The 21,213-nt window shown below is 34.1% G+C and overlaps 1 protein-coding gene across 1 annotated transcript in view; it reads right to left on the bottom strand.

The window, feature by feature from the left end:
- PSPC1 (paraspeckle component 1) overlaps positions 1 to 21,213 on the bottom strand; it is a 48,323-nt gene that overhangs the window by 13,130 nt on the left and 13,980 nt on the right. Inside the window, exon 4 of the mRNA XM_032402450.1 lies at positions 14,710 to 14,815. Within this exon, the coding sequence (XP_032258341.1) occupies positions 14,710 to 14,815 (106 nt within the window). The remainder of the gene's footprint in view (positions 1 to 14,709; positions 14,816 to 21,213) is intronic.

Here is a 21,213-nt window from a genome sequence, read left to right as displayed (position 1 = left end):
TGGTCAGAGGGAGAGAGAAAGAGAGAGCACAAGCAAGAGGAGCGGCAGGCAGAGCAGAGAAAAGCAGGCTCCTGGCTGAGCAAGGAGTCCAATGCGGGACTCGATCCCAGGACCCAGGGATCATGACCAGAGCCGAAGGCAGACGCCCAAGCGACTGAGCCACCCAGGAGTCCCTTCCTAGTCGTATCTTAAGATTACTGTCATTTTATCAAAATCCACTGCTACATACTTCAGGTAAAATGCAAGGGTCAGAGATTATATTTAAAGGTAGTGGTTAGCAATGAATATTAAGACAGTACTTCTCATTATAACTTGATTTATCAAATATCAGTAAGGAGAAACTTGGAAGTTCACTATTAACTGTGTACCCACCTAAAAAGCAATACACAAGACCCTCACTTCTATGAATTCTAATATTTGAAATTAGAACTGGTGCATAATATACATGGTATTTTTGGAATACAAATTTTAATGCTTTATTGCTTTATACCAAAAATTAAGAGTTACGATTTAACATGAAACAACTTATAGGTAAACAAAATCTCGAAAGACTGCACTGCAATAAGATAATAAAGCTATGATTAAAACTTGGTTTAATTAATTCAATTACTCTTCATAGCAACCCTATAAAGTAGGTCTACTGTTACCTTTAGAGATCATAAAACTGAGGCACAGCACTGTTAAATAACTTACTCAAGGTTGAACTGACCTAAAAAATTCTGCCAAGAGAGTTCATTAAGTTTTTACCTTCACAAAACACCTTCATATTCTTCAAGGATTCCAACAAAGCCTAACAAAAGGCGAGATTTTTAATTTATTCTTACTATATTCATAAGTCATGCCTTTCCATTAAAAGAATTATGCATATGTATTCCTGAGCTTGTCACTGAAGTATGCTTAAATTCACAGCTGACCAAAAAAGCAAGCAAAGTATGACTGATTTCCAGAACCACTTATCAAAGCAGCATTCCATTAAAACAATGGATCTCAGAGTGTGGCTGATGGGAGTACTGAGTCCGCAAGACCCTTTCAGGAAGTGTACATTCAAAACTGTTTCATGTCTTACTAAACATTTGAACACAATTATAAAACTATCATCTAACTGGGCTTTTCAGTCTATCAATATTTGTAGGGATGGTGTACAAGCAATTGGAGGCAAAAATCTTGGTATTTTAGCACAAATCGAGGCACTTACACTCAATTTTTACTAGTAACTATCATTGTTACAAGGGAGCAGCGGGCAGGACAGCAGAGGAGAGGCTGTCTGCCCACACAACTAGTTTTAAAATTTCAACTAGAATATGTAGATGAATACGTACAGGAAGCAGTTAAAATTATTTTTATTGAATCACTACATGTCTTTTTAATTATGCAACAAAACACGATATATATATAAAGCACTTCTGCTGCATTCTGAAATAGGGTAGTCCTTCAAGAAAAACATTCTTATGACTGGGTTGTAAACGGAACAAGACAGCATCTGACAACTATGATTACTGACTTGTGTACAGGCGTCCCTTGTTTTTCAAAAGTGTGCATTACGCCACTTGGTTTTTATAAAAGACCTACATTTGTAGTATCTGTTTTTGCTAACCAAAACAGGATTTTCGCTTTTATGGAAAAAGGCAAAAAGTGAATATAAAGTTCGGTGTGTTTTGCAGCAAGTTATTTTAGAGGCACCACAAACCTAGAGCAACGAAAAGTGCTACCACCAAGCTCCATCCCTGGGAACTATTCTTAGCATCTCTGGATCAAGCTGCCATAGCTCTGAACTATGTGTGAACATCTGCGCTTTATCTAGATTTATTCTGTGCATCAGTTAGCAAGATATGTACTAAAGTCTCAGAGAAGCCTAAGAGGTTATAATTTGGGTTCAGAAACTTTCCAAACATTTTTTATATAAAAATCTTAATTGCTTCTTCATTTGATGCCATTTTGGCTTACAAAAGGTATCACAGGAATGTTATACTTTGGGATAGCATTTGGCAGACATTTTCTGACAAGATCAGTGGTTGATACTAAGAAATGTAATTTGTTTTTAATTCTGTGTAATAAAATACATTAAAATTTAGAAGATGTGCATAACTCAATGGATCAGTATTTTTCTAATGTTTGGTATATGACATTACAAAATCATGCATGGGTAAAAAAATAATCCATTCAAAGTTCCAGGTAGCCTAATGGATTATAATGCAATGAAAACTACTGCTTGTCAAGTTTTCTGTAGTATTTAACAAAAATATCCACAATTATCTGAAAAGGTTAAAATATACTCATCTCCATTTTACTAATTACTTATCTAAGTAAAGCCAGATTTTCTTCATGCACTTTAACCAAAAGAGCATTCTGCAACAGATGGAATGCAAAAGCAAATATGGGAAGCCAGCCATTTTCTATAAAGCCAAACATTAAACAAATTTACAAAACAGTAAAACAATAGCACTCTTCCCACTACATTAAAGTGGAACATCAAGAATATCTGCAAAAAGTAAAATAAGGCCAGTGTTCCTACTACAGCCCATTTTCTTTCAACTTTCTCTCTTATTATCTAATATGGTAAACACTGATGTAACAAAACAAAACCAAAGCTCTTAGGGGTCTTCAATAATTTTTAACAGTGTAAAAAAATGTCAAAACCAAAAAGTTTAAAAACCAATGCTTTTTAAGTTCCAGTCAGTATTCGTTCATGAAAATAAAAGTAGAAAATTTGCACTAAAGTAACTAAACCAGTGCAGAACTTTACATTATTTTACATAGAATAGGATCTTTTCCTTAAATACCTAATACTCAAAATATCAACCTGTGAATTTAAAGATACTGTAGCTTCTTTTTTTAGATAACCAAATTTAAAGGATTCATGCAGTACACAAAGATGAGGCTAAAATAAAGTAATGCCTAAGGTTTAGAAAACAGTGAACTATGTAAATAATGATTTAACATAGTATCAACTGAAACATTCTGCAATCAATGATAAAGATATATTCATCTGACACTAATTAAATTCCTGTTTGAATGAATACAGTCTTAATGACCACAATCATTATTCTTTAATTTATAAAGATCTTTCACGTACATTTCTGAAGAAGCCTCTAAGGGATTGTCAAAGGATCACCATGTACCATCTACGTTCAGTATCTTGATAAAGAAAATGCTAAAATTCCCGATGTAAAAATACTGACACAGAACATTTAAATCTACTAAAGGAAATATAATTCTAGAGAAATGTCTTAAGTCTGGGAAATAACAAGATTCAACCTTTTTATAATTATTTCTAAAAATAAATTATACTTAGTACTTGGAAACATATCTTTTCCTTCACTAGAGAAGATTACATAAAGAATAAAGATTATTAGATAGCTAGTCAGACTGTGAAGAGAGAAATTAAACAAATTAGCAGCTGAAATACTATCTAACAAACAGCATATCTGGAAGTAAAAAATGGAAAAATCAATTACATGAAATATTAAGAAAACAGGTATAAAGAAAAAAAATTCAAAATAAAAGGTAGGCCTCTTTGCCAAGAAATTACTCACTCATTTAGAAAGTGTTACAATCCTCAAGGGTATGCATCAACAAAGTGATCTTTTCTTAATAAAAATGAAGTAATTTTAAACTAAAAAGGGAAGTAAGACATGTTTCCACTGATATAAATAATAGCATGCAAACTTTCAAACATAATGAACAGAGAATGCTTGGAAGACATTTTTACTTCAAGTAATTAAAAACAATAACTTCCAAAACAAAGTACTCACTACTAGACCGGGGAAAGGGGGGTATTTTTTAAGCAACCTAAGACAATCTTTCAATAAATACAATCTATGATGGGTGTTTCCCCCAGTTTGAATACATGCATTCCATGATATCTGCATACACGAATACCGGGAAAATGTTCCTCAGTTTTATGACTGTTAAAATGAAATTTTACACCATATATCAATTAGGTAATTGCAAATTAAGACAACAATGAGATACCACAACACACCAATTGGAATGGCCAAAATCCTAAACACTGACAACACATAGTGCTGACAAGGATGTAGAGAAATAGGAATTCTCATTCACTGCTGATAGGGATTATAAATGGCATATTTACTTTGGAAGACAATTTAACAGTTTCTTACAAAACTAAAGATACTCTTACATACATACAATCCAGCAACTATACTCCTTGGTATTTACACAAAGGAGTTGAAAACTTATGACTACACGAAAACCTGCACATGGATGTTTACAGCAGCTTTTTCAGAATTGCCAAAACTTGGAAACAACCAAGATGTCCTTCAGTAGGTGAATGGATAAACAAAATGTGGTACATCCAGACAATGAGACATTATTTAGCACTAAAAATAAACAAGCTATCAAGCCATGAAAAGACACAGAGTAACCTTAAAATGCTTATTACCAAAAAGTCATTATGAAAAGGCTACATATTATACGATTCCAACTACATGACATTCTGGAAAAGGTAAAACTATAGACAGTAACAGAATCAGTGGTTGACCAGGATCAGGAAGAAGAGAGGGATGAATAGGTAGAGGACAGAGGATTTTTAAGGCAGTGAAACTATTTCGTATACTGTAACAATGGGTACACGTCATTATACATTTGTCAAAAGTCCACAGAATGTCCAAAACCAAGAGTGAACCCTAACATAAACTATGGTCTCTTGGTGATAAGATGTGTCATTCTGATAGTGAAGGAGTCTGAACGTATGTTCGGGGAAGGAGATATATGGGAAATCTCTATCTTCGGCTCAATTTTGCTATGAATCTAAGACTACTCTAAAAATTAGTCTATTAAAATTACTTAATTTTTTGTCAGAAAGAGAGAGAGAGAAAAAGCACAAGCAGGGGAAGCAGCAGGCAGAGGGAGAAGGGAGGCTCCCCACTGAGCAGGGAGCCCGATGCGGGGCTCGATCCCAGGACCCTGGGATCATGACCTGAAGCCGAAGGCAGATGCTTAACCAATTATGCCACCCAGGCATCCCTATTAAAAATTTTTAATGTTTCTTTTTGAATAATCAATTATAAATATATGAATTTATACTGTAATTTTTAGTCACGAATAAAAATTTGTTACTTGTTAAATTTCAAATCAGAAATAAGAGGAATTAACAAATATAAGTAGGGGGACTTACATCTTAGCTCACTATATTCATTAACCTCAAGATACATACCTCTTAATCTAGATTCCCTCAATGTATTTTTAAAGCCTGGTTTCGGTACCTTTAAAAGATTATTCTGGTGTCACTGTCAAATTCAGAAATTAATTGCAGCTTTTTAATAACTAGGGTGGTTTTCTAACTGAAGATTAATTAAATCTAATTACATATAATCACCATGTATCAAGAGACTGAAGGGAATATTTTAAACAAATTAATTTTTTAAACAAATTCATATTCAACTGAGAATATTTTTAACCATATACCCAAGGGACATTTTCAAAAATTATCATTATCATCATCACTTTTCAATTGTCATGGCAAACTCTGAAGAGATGCTTTTAAAAATTGAAATTGACTAGAAATATTTATTCTTCAAATTTAGTTATTTTATCCTAAACTCTTAAAGAAATCAGCCACGACGGTATCAGCTACGGCACAAACACAATATTTTGAATAGTATCCTATCAAAGCTCACGTAATACTGGTAATTGGTTTGCATTTCTTCACCCATAACCTCTTAACCAGTACATTTCCTTATCAAAGTCAAAACAACTATCATGACTGGCCAGACCAAGATATGAAAGATGAAACAAAAAGATAAATATAAACTGTATAAGAAGAAATGCCAAACTGGCCCCATCAACAGAAGAAAGCAGTAGAAGGAGCAAACGAGCACATGTGTTCCAATATATAAATAATTAAAGTATGTATTTAATGGGGAATCTTTTTGTTCATGATACTAGGCATTAAACAAATTATTTTAGTAGTATGCCAGAAGCTTTTAAATTTTAACAAATTATATATTTTTCCTAAGTAGATAACTCAAAGCAACAGGTACAATTATAGTAATTTTATAAATATATAAGTGATAATTAAATAAAATTCAAATATTTAAAATACACAATTATAAGAAAAACTACTATAATAAGCATATCAATTGTTAAAAAGCAGAATTTTAAAAAGCAGTACTAGGCCAAATGAAGAAGTTACTTTGTGAGAAACATGGTAAATTTACAACCAGAAAACACAGAATTTGAAATGTGGTGTACAATATAGTGCAGGATATCATAAGACAAAGTATAGGCAAACTTACCCATATACTTTCAATTATTTGAAACTTTAAACAGAAATAAATGCATTTCATCAGCAGAGCATGCTCACAAACCCAAGTTCCTACCCCCCATCACTAATAGATAATAACTACACAGAGATATTAACATTCACATTTATTTAGTCTGATTTGGTATAAAACACTGACATTTTAAGTGATACTACAGAACTTCATGTCCTCAATACAAAGTACAGAAGATACTAATGGAGACTGGGTATAAAACTCTGACATTTCAGGTTATACTACAGAACTACAATACAAAGTACAGAAGATATTAGATGGAGACTAACCTAAAAAAAAATTTTTTTTGACATAACCACCTTGTAAAACAACTCCTGTTTGAGGGGGGCTCTAAGTATAACGTTAAGAAGTCACAAAGCAGAAATAACAGGTTAAATTTTTATGTCTTCCTAGAATCTTTTTAATTCAAATTATTTAATACCTAAAAATTCTTATTTATGTGACATCTTAAAAACTGTTTACTTTAGTTGAACATTTCTATTTGCCAAACTTGACTTTCCTCCTCTCCAACTTCAGTTAATGTTTACCTTTCTTGGGGTTGGAGAGGTAAACATTAACTGAAAGATCTTACCATTCTGAACAAAGATTAGAAGGACTTACCATTTCAAATGAAAAGACATGATGTATACCTACAACACAGTGGAATAATAAACCAATCATATCAGTTAAAAAAAAAAAAAAAAACCCATCCAAAGTAAGTTCCACAACAGTGCTAAAGCTACTCAATGCACTCTTCACATTCCCTAGCAGAGAATCTTTCTCTAAACTCTTAAAACTTTTTAGCTGTATCTCTGTATATTCCACAAACATACTCCGCACCTGTAATACTCTAAAATCCTCAAAGACCTGACCCTGAGTTTGATTCACTTCTGTATCCTCCATGGTATTCAGCACTCTGTTCTGAAACAGTAAAACAGTGACCAAATTTTCTTACAAAATGGAAACCTCTAAATCTTCCTGTAAGTCTAACACTCAGATGGGATATTCAAGTGGGATCCGAATATTGAAAAGTTAGATGTGCTGAAAACCAAACACAAAAAATTGTTATTTGACTATTTTTAAAAATTTACTCTTCATTATGTGAGTCCATTATGAAGTCTACAAAAATCTACCAATACCACCTATGTTTCAAAACTACAGATGTTTAACATCTTAGACATTAGTATTCAATAAATACCGAAGTATGGCGACCCATAAAGAACAGTGAAAATCATATGACTGGGCAGCACTGATATTTGAAAAACAGGACACCAAACAACTATTTAATTCTCCCAATTTGTGTCTAAGTAACTACAATATGACAAATACAAGACTCTCAAACTCAAAAAATTCAAAGAGCTAAATTAGTTGGCAACAAAGTCAGAGAGTAATTAGAATGCAATGTGGTATACAGCTTGGTGCACAGTCAGATAAAGTTATGCATGCACTGAGTACACCTCCAGGAGAAGAAAAGAGATACAGAAATTTGGATTATAAGCCTCTCTGAAATGCTAATGGAAGGTAAGATGGAAAAAAAAAAAAAAAAGGCACTAGTCATCTAATATGACATAGAAATAATTAAGTACAATAAAATGTCTTCTAGTAAAGTGTGTATAGAGTTTAAGGGAGACTCAGCATTTCCATTTGGAATCATTTGGAAGTCTCTTAAATATGAATGAAAAAACTGTTATTTATAATCATAACATATGATTGGGACAACCATACATCCTGCTTTGCCTGAGACAGCCCGTTTTCTGCCTCCTGTAAAAAAAAAAAAGTAACTTTAAATAATACCCATATTCAATTGTCCCAGTTTGAATGAAAACTGTTAAGCTTTCCCCTACATATGATTAGTTATTACTAAAACTATTAAAAAATCCTTTGAGAAGTTTCAAAGAGAAGTGATCAAAGATTTCCACAGCTGGTTAAAATTGACACTTATCTTCAATCCAAATACCCCCAGTTGTCAAAATCCCTAAAGATCACTTCCAAAGTATATGTAAACATTACAAATGTAAACATCTATTGATTTTTGTTTTCACTTGACTACAAAAGTCTAATTCCATCCCAAATATTCAGAAAAGTTCCTGGCTCACTGTAAGAAACACATTAAATTATCTTAGTAAATAAACAAATGAAAACATTAATAAAACTCTGGTCACAACTAGAGCATTCTATGGGAAACCACTGCAATATAACTGATATAATCAATTTTGATCTTTATCATCATGTCCAAATCACTGGAACTGGGCTGCCACTAACAGCAAGAGGTACACTAAGCTGCCCAGCAAGTCAAACCTAAATCTGACACCAAACCCTACAGCAAATAATTCTTTAGTTATTTCCATAGAATAATGAAGATGCTATAAAAATTCCTTGTGAAATGTCCTTTTTGTTTGAATACTTCAGGTGTTTAGACTTCCAAAAACCAATCTTCTTCTGCAATACAATCAAATCACTTGTTAGAGCTAAATACTTTATAGAAAGAGGAGTAATGGCTAGGTGGAAACCACAAAATGGCAACTTCTCTCAAAAGTTCAAAAATCATTTCAGAAAATGTATTTGTACCTACTCATTAGTAATTAATGATTAGGGTCAGTTCTCTCTGCCAGCACCTATTCATGAAATTTTATTATTGGCTAGACTTTCTGTTTTGAGTTTTGTACATGGCACATCAGGGAAAGCTGTGTTATAATTAAGTCAGAGAAAAGAAACAATGCCCACTTGAGAAGGAAAAGAGACTAACATAAAGAAATGGCTGATTAAACAGGCCAAATTTGGCAACACTGATCAGCAAAGGGTAACATCTGAAAGAACAATGCTTTATGTCTCTACTAAGAAAACATTTGTAAACTCTAAGATAATCAGCTATGGGGCAGTGATGCTTTATCAGTTCTTCCAATAACTTTTGCTCTGATTTATAACCATGACTACCAATAAACCTTCAGGACACTACTTTGGATTCTTCAGGGACCTTGATTCTAGGATATGAGGTGCTCTGTTCAATGAGCCTTCTAAAAACACTGGAAAAAAACATATTAATTAATAAATTTGCATTTTATTCACAAACTCTTTGAGTTTGGTTAACATGAGTCACTTTTTATAGATTACTCCCAACTCTCAGACTGAACCTAGACCAGGGGTGGGCAAACTTTTTTGGTAAAGGGCCAAGATAGTATGTATTTCAGGCTTAGCAGGCCAGAGAGTCTTGATATAGTCTCATACAGTTGTGTCATGACTAGTCAATCTACCACTTTTGGACAAAGCAGCCATAATCAAAACATAAACACAACTGTGTTCCAATAAAACTGTTCCAAAAACAGGCAGTGTTCAGATTTAGCCTGGCTTACCCTAGTCTGTCAACCCCCGGTCTAGATGAAATACTTAAAAAACAAAAAGTTAATGCATCATTTGAGACAATACCTCCTCCACATATAGGCTGAAAGCTCAACTAAAAGTTGTCACACCAAAATCCCACAGAGCACTATTCACATAGAATGTTGTGCTACTTCCATTGTTAAGTGTATGAATCCTATCCTCCATGTTGACTCACTTTGAGCCCTCCCTTCAAACTCCCAGGTTCCATAAAAAATTCAACTACTACTATCCTTATTTCAATATTTCAACTACATCTCATTTCAACATATGGCCAATGGTCTTCTATTTTTGCTAATTAAAATAAGCAGACTGAAGAGCTTCTTAAAATGCAGATCCCATGGCTCCAACTCAGACATTTTTCTTTTTTAAGTTGCAAAGATGTGCTGCAAAGGTTGAAAACTACTAAATTTAGCCAAAAATGTGATCAATGGAGAATGCATCAGATTCTACTATAGTCGTGAAACAAATCAATTTGTAGGTTGGAGACCTAAGGGAAAAACCCACATTTTTAAAAAGCTCCCTGAGTGTTTATTATGCACTATTTGAAAAACACTACCATGGAAGAGGCATTACACCCTTAGCCTCTGGCTACATCTCCTTAATGCTCTTGGCCTCACTATATAATATACTGGGTAGCCACAATGGAACTACTCTGACAAAGAAACATAACTCAATCGAATTATTGCCTTAGCATATAACATACATTTATTTCCAGGTTTATTATGCACATGTATTTAAATATCCAGGGCTATTCCCACCTACTCAAACAAAAATAAAAATTCTTCAGTATCAATTCATGTACATATTTCGAAACAGATCTAAAGGGCTATTCTTTTATTCACTAAAAAACCACAAATATTAATATTTACAACAGAAACAAACTTCTAAAAAAACAAAAGAAACTCGAAGTTTTAAAACAAAATAGCATCCCATATAAACACTGCCCCAATTTACCTAAACAAAGTATTTTATAATTACTTGATACAACTACTAAAGCTAGAATGACATTTAAGATGTTTTTATAATCTTATCATTTTCCCAAGAAAGCAAAATTTACTCTAAGAAACTGCATTAAAAAAATATTCTAATTAAAATCTCCACTTTACGCCAATGCAAACTGAATCCACAGATAAAGACTGGTATACTGCAGTACTAAAATGTTTAATATAGTAAGTGGAGCAACCTAATATAAAAACAATCACAAGACAATCATAAGAGACAATCTCATAAATTTTTACACTAACACTGTAACTTATTGTGATGTGTCCAAAAGCTATACAACTGTGGTAAGTAGAAAACTTCAACCTAGTAAGTACTATCATGAAAATGGTTCAATATTACACTCTATACTACGGTAAAGGTAAAGATAAACCTAAATGTATTTAAGACACAGCATAAAAATATATACATTGTTATGGTTGTCAAAAATACCTTATGCTATAGGAGTGAAAATTAACATGTTTAATTTATAATTACCAGAGCTATTATCAAAGAACCTGACTTCTAAGAAGAAATAAGGTATGAAATAAAAATGACAACTTCTAGTTGAAGTGCTGACATATCCTTGAAACCCTTAAAAATACGTTCATGTCATAAAATTATGATAAAGTTGAAGGCTAACAAAGAAAAACATGACCAGACATGATGTGTGTTTTCCCTCATATTTTATTACATTTAAAAAAATTATTTTTTAAGACACAAAATATGGAAATCAGTTTTTACTTTATACTTCAAAGTCCATACTATTACTTGTGTTGGAATATTTCTAATAGGAATATTAGAAAGAAATGAGAGGTAGCATCTTAAACCAAGTAAACTGCTTTATACTAATTACTCTTACTACTTGGGCAAGCTGAACACTTACCATTTGATTCCTCCCTTTAAACTGAACAGTGAAAAAAGAGAAAGCACATAAGAGGGCCTAATTTCAAAGCTTTTAAAAACAAAAACAAACATTAAATTTAACAATTTTTTCCAAAGACAGTTTTCAAAGTAAATGAAGAATAACTAATACAACAATTACCTCAATGTTTCTTCTATTAACACAAAATAATCAAGACCTATAAAGAGCTTTTATTATTTCTTTAGTACGTGATTAGCTTGTATTAACAAGCATTATGAAGCTAGGAACCAAATAAAACTGATAGCAAAATGATGAAAAACTTTTGTCTATCCATAATTTCTAATACCAAAAAAATCTAAAAATCTGGCAAAGACTATATTTCCCCTAAATATTTAATTGCATTGTTACATACTATTTTACATATGGTTCCTCTTCAGAAAATTAAGACTATAGTAACTTTGTGGCCTAACAAGAATATTAATTAAAAACAAAAACAAAAACCAAACAAAAAAACCCAGCACCAACTCTCCAGCCTAGGGTTCAGCAAACTTTTTCTGTACAGGGTCAAAGAGTAAGTAGCTTAGGTTTTGTAAGTCACAGATACTCTAATATTCTTTTATTTTCCTTATCCATTAACTCTCTAAAATGTAAACACCATTCTTAGCTCTGTGGTAGAGTGGTATGAAACTGCAAACCGGTCCCAGGCTACACAGTTTGCTGACTTCTGCTCTAGTGAAATTAATCTTATGATGCTTCAAATATGCAACATATACTTTACTTGGAAACAAAGATATCTTAATATTAAAATATACCATCTACATTTTCTAAGAGTATAATCCGGTGAAACAATAAATGATCTATTTTTGAAATGCTTTAATAAACCCACCATGAATATTTTAAATATGTAATTCATTTATTCTCAAAGTTCATCGGTAATTTATAAAATTTTAGACACCATGAAATTAATTTTAAACATACAAATGTTTTAAAAATTAAAATAAGAATTTGCAGTATTTTAAATTGTAGCAACATTTCCAAATAATTTTTGAAAAGAAAAGTAAAATTAAAATCTGTCCTTCATTAATTATATTAAATGTCACTGAACAAATATAAAAAACACTGGTATGAGTTTTAAAAAATTGTGAAATAATTTCAAAGAATAGAGTCCGCAGACAAATTTATGATATAGCCACTTAAATGTAACAGCAGAATACATTTTACTTAATCATTTCCTTCTAGTCCCCTAAATGATTTATGCATATGACATTACAAATAGCTACACATGTGCCCCAAGAATGTGAAGTTTGTGCCAAAAAAATATTAAGAAAGCTAATTCCACCAACTTTGACTATAAGCAAGCACTTTAGGAAAAGAAATGTTCAGGTACATATAAGGACAAGGAAGAATTTCCTAATCCTCAATGGAATGAAATAAAGTTTCCCTAAGGAAATGTATCATATGTGGTTTACATCTTGATTATATTTAAAATTAAAAACTTAGTCACTAGTTTCCAAAACATGGGCCAAAAAAATTTTAATTACACATACTTTCATAACATCATAAAACATCCTCACATTGATAAATCCAACAGATTTATGTTCACATATAACAACCAAAAGCCCTAAGACCACATTTAAAATATGTCATAAGCAAACACTATGTATCCAAGGAGGAAAAAGAGAATTGCAAAATGATACTAAAAATGCTAGAAATTAGAAGAAAATTTGCAATGCTTGAAAACTCATGTGGTAATGGAATTTAAAAATCAAATTAAACCTTTAGTATGACTTATAAAAGTAAGAAACTTCTCTAATTGAATTTAAATGCCACATAATTTTTAGTCAAAGGATATTTACTTGATGCAGGCTAAGATAAAAATTTCTTGTTATTACACAAGATAGGATGTATTTTACTGTGTGTATTCTTTTTTAGAAAGAAAGTTTAAAATTTTTCTTGGGACAGAAGAATGGGGACAGAGAAGGTCAGCAAAAGAGTCACTGACTTGAATTAATACTGTTAGCCTCAGAAACTTATTAAAGAATCATGGCTTTTGAATAGCTAGGGAAAAAAACACCACTAAATATTTTTCAGAATAACGACTATTAAAATAGCATTCATCTAAGGTGAATAATAAGACTCTTTGTTAGTTCACATTAAGAACTTGGGGATTTTAACATATTTGAAGTATCCTTGTTTGCCCTACCATTTTGCCGGCCCAAAACAAAAACCTGAGTCAGACCAAATCTTTACAACTAACTCCAGTTTATGAGAAATGCAGGGATAGAGAAACTTGCTAAGCATCACTGCATGGATAAATTCAACAAGATCCAGGATGTGAGAAACAAGGGTCTGTTTTCTTAAAAAATTAAGGAAAAAATTTAAAAGGTGAAGAGAAAACCTACAGACTAAAAACACTGGATTTATCAGCCAATTTGAACCAATTGTAAAGAAAATAAAAACCTTTATAAAACCTGAGCAAATGTGGGCTTTTACTAGTTAACATTAAAGAAGTGACAATTTTTAAGATATGACAAAGATAGTTTTAAAAAGAGTCCTTATCTTCTAGGGATACATACTGAAATACTTATTAATGAAATCATATAAAGCCAGGGATTTAATAAAAATAATTTGGGAAAGTGACTATACGTAAAGACGAAAAGATCAGCTGTGTGTTGATAACGGTCATGATTGGGTAATGAGCACATACTGGTCTACATTTGTATATATCTAAAATCTTCCAATATAAAGAATTTTTATTTATTTTATTTCATTTTTTTTTAAGTTTATTTAAATCCTCTCCACACCCAACGTGGGGCTTGAACTCCCAACCCCAAGATCAAGAGCTGCATGCTCTTCCGACTGAGCCAGCCAGATGCCCCTAAAGAATTTTTAATATCAATAAATGTTGAAAATCAATCAAGTAGAGATGAGAGATTTATCAAGAGTTCTAATTTAGAACCATATATTTAAAAAAAGATAAAAATGGAGAAAATTTCAACATCCTTTTCATAAAACATTAATAGTATCTTCAGAAACTACTTTTAAGTTATTACCTGTAAGAGGTTAAGAAAATCATTAGTTTAACATAAACAAACACGACAAATTCAGAAAGATTAAAAAATATATTATATAAACCAATATCCAAAGAATTCTAAATATGCATTGTCCACCTGACAATATAAAATAATTTTAGTTAACTAGTATTTTACTTACATTTTCCATATAGTTTGGCTTAAAGCCCTCTTGTTGTCGCCTCAGTTCCTCCTGTTCTCTGTGTCGGATCATTTCTTCCTCACGGCGTCGATGCTCTTCCTCATGTCTGAAAGATTTTTAAATAAAAATTTCAGCCTGGTTAACATGTAAGCCATGATCAGGTATTTTATTCCAGGTAAAACAAAATCATTTACACAAGTTACTTTATACAAAATCTGCTAATGATGACTGACTGACTGACTAGATTTACTTTCCTTCTTCTAGTTTGCTCTAAGCCTTTAATAAATCAAATAACCCAAAGAAATAAAGTAACTAGGATAAATAAAAACAGAGTAATAACATGTAACTAAGAGTTAATATGCTTACAGTCAAAAAATCAGGAGTGTAAAAGCTCAAACATGTATTCTATTACTGTATAAAGAGAAAAGCCTGGGATCTATCACTGGCATAATAGAGTTCTTAAAGGCACTAAGAACCAATCCTGATATAAGCCACTACAAAGAACAACACTGCCTAGTCAAAAAAAATCTATAAAGTGTCAAAGGAACCCTTAACAAACCCTCTCTCCCCCATTTTATCAACCCACTGAGGAAAACCTCTGGAACAGGTGTCAGCCTACCATCTGTTTTTGTAAATTAAGTTTTATAAGACAATCATCTATTTAATGTCTATAGCTACCTTGGGCCGGAGCAGTGCTGAGTAGTTGAGACAAAGACCATATGACCTGCAAAGCCTAAAATGTTTACTATTTAGCTCTTTCCCAGAAAAAGTATGCCAACCTCAGCCCTAGAGGTATGTGGGAGGAAAAAATATTGAACTATATATGTGTTCAGAATTACAAAGAAGTCCATAATTACTTATGATTAAGAGAAAAAAACCCTACAAAATATTACTGAATACACTCACATTATATTGGCATGTATGTCAATGCATATTCAAGTATATATGCTCTCTACTCAAAAACAAAAAACATTACTTCAGGGGTGCTTGGGTGGCTCAGTCGTGAAGCGTCTGTCTACAGCTCAGGTCATGATCCCAGGGTCCTGGGATCGAGCCCCGCATTGGGCTCCCTGCTCTGCGGGAAGCCTGGTTCTCCCTCTCCCACTCCCCCTGCTTGTGTTCCTGCTCTCACTCTCTCTCTCTGTCAAATAAATAAATAAAATCTTAAAAAAAAAAATTATTTCAGTAGTGAAGACTATATAATACTGATGCACTCCCATTAAGTCTCATTTTCTGTTGCTCTTTTAAGTACCTTCCTACACCAAGTGTAATACTTGAATTTCAAGATACTCTGTTGTTTCCTGTATCATGCCTCCCCTAAACACAAGTCCATGAACTAAAAAAATGGTGATATTTCCCACAGACAGCAGAAAACCTAGCTGTTAGAGGAGTTTGGGTCAGACCACAAAGTAACAATGTTCCCAAGGGATTTTAAGCAAAATCTAGACTATTTTGAGATTTTTGTCTAAGTCCCCAATATACATTTCTATTCAGGTAAATTGAATATTCAAATAAAGTGGTTAATCCACTTCTTGGACATTAACACTCATAAATTTTATGGTAAAGAAAATATTTTCATATTCACACATGTGAAAATGTACATAGGTACAGGTAAAAATCCCCTATTCAAAAACTCCAATACTACGTATGTTTTGAAACTGATTTTTCCCGATTTCAAAAAGGGTCCATATACTATTATTATACCACTAACAGGATCTGGGACAGGACCCAGTAATCAACCACACTGGTATTTCTGCAGTAAGATGAAGATTCACTTTTGTGAAAATAATAGACATGACCCCAACATAAATGCAGGTCAGGTTTTGTCATCAAATAGGCTCATATCAGATCCTGCCACTAAATGATACATGAAAAAGCTTTTGGTTTTCAAAGTTTTTTGGTCTTCAGAATTGCAACTAGGACCTTGTTCAGGAATAACTTATGACATGTAATAGAAATTTAAATGGGCAAGTCCATTTCCAATAAACTAAAAAGAAATATCTATACAAATGTGCAAGGATGTATGTACACAAAGATATACACATTGTGGCATTAATTAAAGGCAAAGGTTGAAAACACAATCAATTATAAATGAGAAGTATGGCTCATCGATGCCAAGGAACACAAAACAACTGTTACGAAGGCACATTTGCATTTACTGACACAAAAGAATATCAGCTGTCAGGAAAAAAGCAAGTAAAAAAACAGCATTCCTATTACTGATTTTAAAAATCATTTATATGAGCACAGAGGGGGGTAGAAAAAGTTTATGTAATACTGGGAATAATCGGGGAAACAGGACCATTAACTTTTTTACTTTACATATATAATGTATCATTGAGTTTTGTTTTATACATGTATTGCCATAACATTTTAAAACAAAAACCAAATCAAGTATTTTAAACAAAATTTGTAATGTACTTCTCCCATTGTTAAAGCAACTTTTTTCTGATAAAATGTGAGAATAGATTTACAAATCAGGAGTAAAAAGGTAAAATCACTTCAAACAGTTATTTTTCTTCCTTCCATTCCTTTGTCTAAAAATTCAAGAATTTCTACTTTGCTCTGAAATAAGTTGATACCACACTGACAATTCCATAATCTGAACTTATAGACAATATTCAGAACTATCCCCTATTATATATAGGTACACTTTTAATTTTTTCTATTTCACAAGATACTTTAATGAGTATCTATGTATATTTAATGTCTCTGCAGGTGAAGGATAGATAACTTCCTAGGTAACATTTACAAGTGGAACTAAAAAAGTGACAGATTTTAACATCCATCATGTTATAATTAATTGGAAATTGATAAAACCTCAATTTTACAACTTAATTTGAACCCATTAATTATTTTCAGGTCTCAAGTATTTTTGTAGGATTTTGAAAAATGGACAAGATCTAGAAACTAAGCTATGATATAACTAATGGATAAAAATGTCCTCCTACTCTTTGTTCCTATTTAGCACTACACTCTCCACACTTACTGCAGGTCGAATGACATAAAAAAGGAAAAGAATGGATAGATGGGTAGATGAGTGAGCAGAAGGGTGGTAAAAGAATGAAGAAATAAATGAACTACTAAGTGGTCAAGTCACAACTTGAACCAACTCATCACGCCTTGTCTTAGTCTTCTTTCTTCACTGAGACAGCCTCTGAAAAATTGACCCGTGAGAAACCTAAAAATTTATTTGTAGCACTGAAAGGAAAACTGTAAATTTGTATACTCCAAATAAGTTTTTTCTCTCTAAATATACTTTCTTAAACCAGTTCTGTTGATCTTCTAAGGTGAAACAAAAAAGCAGAGTCCAAACTATCTAGCTTGTTAACAGTTAAAGCTGTCTTATGTATGGCAGGAGCCACAGTCAGCTGTATTTCTTCAGTTTAACTGCTGTAGTTTTATTTGCTTTGTCTTGAAAGTACAGGATATTTTTGACAATTATTGGTATAAGTTCCTAGACACATTCGGTCTTTCTTGGTCTTTCATGAACTTGACATTTTTTCTTTTCCAGCGGCAGACAGGTTTCACTGACCTGGGCGTGGGACAGACCGGGATCCTCACCCACAGCAGGGGGTGGAGGTGAGGTTGAAAATAAAATGTGATTTGTGGTAGAATTGCAGGTTTTGGCTATGCTGAGAGCCAAGGGCCTGGTTAGCTGGTAGCTGCAAAGTCTGACTTTTCTGTTGATTTTATCTGCAGCTGCAGCAGGAAAGGCAAAGCCTGACTTTCCTGCTGGTTGCATCTGCAGGAGCAGCAGGGAGGCAAGGAGTTCAGAAGCTGGATTCGTGGGGCACAAGGAGGAAGTCCAGTCTGTTGGTTACCATGTTCCATCTGCTTTTGTAAGTACAAGGCACCACGAGGCTGGAGGACCTCTGTCTGGGTGGGTGGGCTAAAAGTGGCCGGGCACAGCCTCATGTAAAACTTTTCTTGAGCTGCAAGAAAAGGTAGTGGCTTCTCTTCCTGTAGGGCCAAAAGCTTCGCCTGCAATTTCAGGATGTGTTCCTGAGGGGGGTCTCCTCTAGTGACATTCTCTCTTCCAACTCCTTTTTCTTCTCTCCTGCTCTTCCTTCATCTTTTGTTCCATCATCTTGTACACCTCTCCTTCCTCTGGCAGACCACATTCCTAGCTCCATCATGATGTGCCAGTGCAACACCCAGGCCATGGCACTGGAAAGCTTGGGGCATTCCAGGAATGCAGGCATGGTGCTGCTAGGGATACTTGGGCCATGGGAGCCCTGCTCTATCACTGACTACCAGAACTTGGACTGGACCTGTGGGGCAGCAGATTCTCAGGGGGTACCATGCCCAGCGGAAGCAGAAGCCCACTGACCTGCCATAGTCAGGTGTCTAACACTTGCCACCACGACCTACCACCAGCCTGGCAGGAGAGGTCTACCATGTGCGCAGAGCCAGGCCAATGGTCTCCAGCCTGGGCACTCAGCACACCTTCCTTCCCATTAGCCTCAGAGTGAGCTTGACACTTTTTAAAAGACAACTGATTATTTTGTACAATGTCTTTCAATCTGGGTTCATGTTATATTCCCTCATGGGCTAGCCTGAGGTTATAAATTTTTTGCCAAAAAACCCCACAGAAATGACAATGTATCCCTCTGACTGCATCATATCAAACAGTTCCTGATATCAATGTCTTATTACAGGTGATACGAACCTTTAATACTTGGTAATGGTGGTGTCTGTTGCTTCTCCACTTTAAATTTACTGTTCCATTTGTACCTAATACAAATGACTATGCAAATTGTGTTTCTAAAGTTTCGGCAAAAACTTGAACATCTGTCAGTAAATCTTGTCTGTGACAATTATTACTATAGTGTTTGACCCACTGGTGATCTTCTCTCATTCCTTCCATACTGATTAACTGGAATTCTACTATAAGGAAAAGTTGTCCATTCTCTTCCATTTATTTATTCATTCAACTATTTACTTCTATCACTATGGACTCATGGATATGTACTTTATTCTACAGTTTAAAATCTAATACTATAATTTTTTATTTTGTTGTTGAAACTGTTCCAACTTTGGCCATTTAGGAGCACCTTCAGTTTGCCTGTGTACTTTCAATATGCCCCATCTTTTTTTTAAGATTTTATTTATTTATCTGACAGAGAGAGAGACAGCGAAAGAGGAAACACAAGCAGGGGGAGTGGAAGAGGGAGAAGCAGGCTTCCCGCTGAACAGGGAGCCTGATGCAGGGCTCGATCCCAGGACCCTGGGATCATGACCTGAGCCGAAGGCCAGACGCTTAACGACTGAGCCACCCAGGCGCCCCAATATGCCCCATCTTTTATGAGTACAGGCCCACTTCATTTTATTCAGCTTTGCCTTACTGTGCACTTCAGATACAGTGGGGTTTTGTTTTGTTTTGTTTTTACAAATTGAAGGTTTGGGTCAACTCTGCATCAAGCAAGTCTATTGCCCCATTTTTTCCAAATGCATTTGCTCACTTTGTGTCTCTGCGTCACATTTTTAGTAGGTAACTATCACAATATTTCATTATTATTATTATTGTATCTGTAACGGTGATGTGTTTCATGTTGTTACTACTATAATTGTTTTGAGACGCCACAAACCACACCCATATAAGACCAAACATTATCAATAAATACTATGTGTGTTCTAACTGCTCCATCAACAAGCCATTCCCCCATCTCTCTCCCTCTCATCTGTCTCATTCTCCTTGGGCCTCCCTACTCCCTAAGACACAACAATATTGAAATTAGGCCCATGCCTAGTCCTAGAATGGTCTCTGAGTGTTCAAGTGAAGAGCTACATGTCTCTCACTTTAAATCAAAAGTTAGAAATGATTAAGCTTAGTGAGGAAGGCATGTCAAAAGCCGAAAAAGGCCAAAAGCTAGGCCTCTTGCACCAAACAGCCAAGTTGTGAATGCAAAGGAAAAGTTCTTCAGGGAAACTGAAAGTGCCACTCCAGTGAACATACGCATAAGAAAACAAAACAACCTTGTTGCTGAAATGGAGGACTTTTAAGTAGTCTGCATAGAAGATCAAAGGAGCCACAATACTCCCTTAAGCCAAGACCTAATCCAGATCGAGGCCCTATTGCTATTTAATTGTATAAAAGTGGAAAAAGGCGAGGAAGCTGCAGAAAAAAGTTTGAAGCTAGCAGAGATCCAGAAGCTGCCATCGAGTTATCCAGAAGATCTAGCTTAGATAATTAATGAAAGTGGGTACACTAAACCACAGATTTTCAATGTAGATTAAATAACCTTATACTGGAAGATGATGCCATCTAGGACATTCACAGCCATAGATGAGAAGTCAATGCCTGGATTCAAAGGACAGGCTGACTGTCTTGTTAGGGGCTAACACAGCTTGGTGACCTGAAGATGAAGCCAATGCTCACCGACCATTCTGAAAATCCTAGGGCCCTTAAAAATTATGCTCAATCCACTCTGCCTGTGCTCTCTACACATAGAAAAACAAAGCCTGGATGACAGCACATCTACTTACAACGTGGTTTACTGA

The sequence above is a fragment of the Phoca vitulina genome, unplaced genomic scaffold (assembly GCF_004348235.1).
Source record: "Phoca vitulina isolate PV1807 unplaced genomic scaffold, GSC_HSeal_1.0 scaffold5, whole genome shotgun sequence".
Taxonomy (NCBI): Eukaryota; Metazoa; Chordata; class Mammalia; order Carnivora; family Phocidae; genus Phoca; species Phoca vitulina.
The sequence above is the reverse complement of the archived record's forward strand: the minus strand, read 5'-3'. Positions and strand labels throughout refer to the sequence as shown.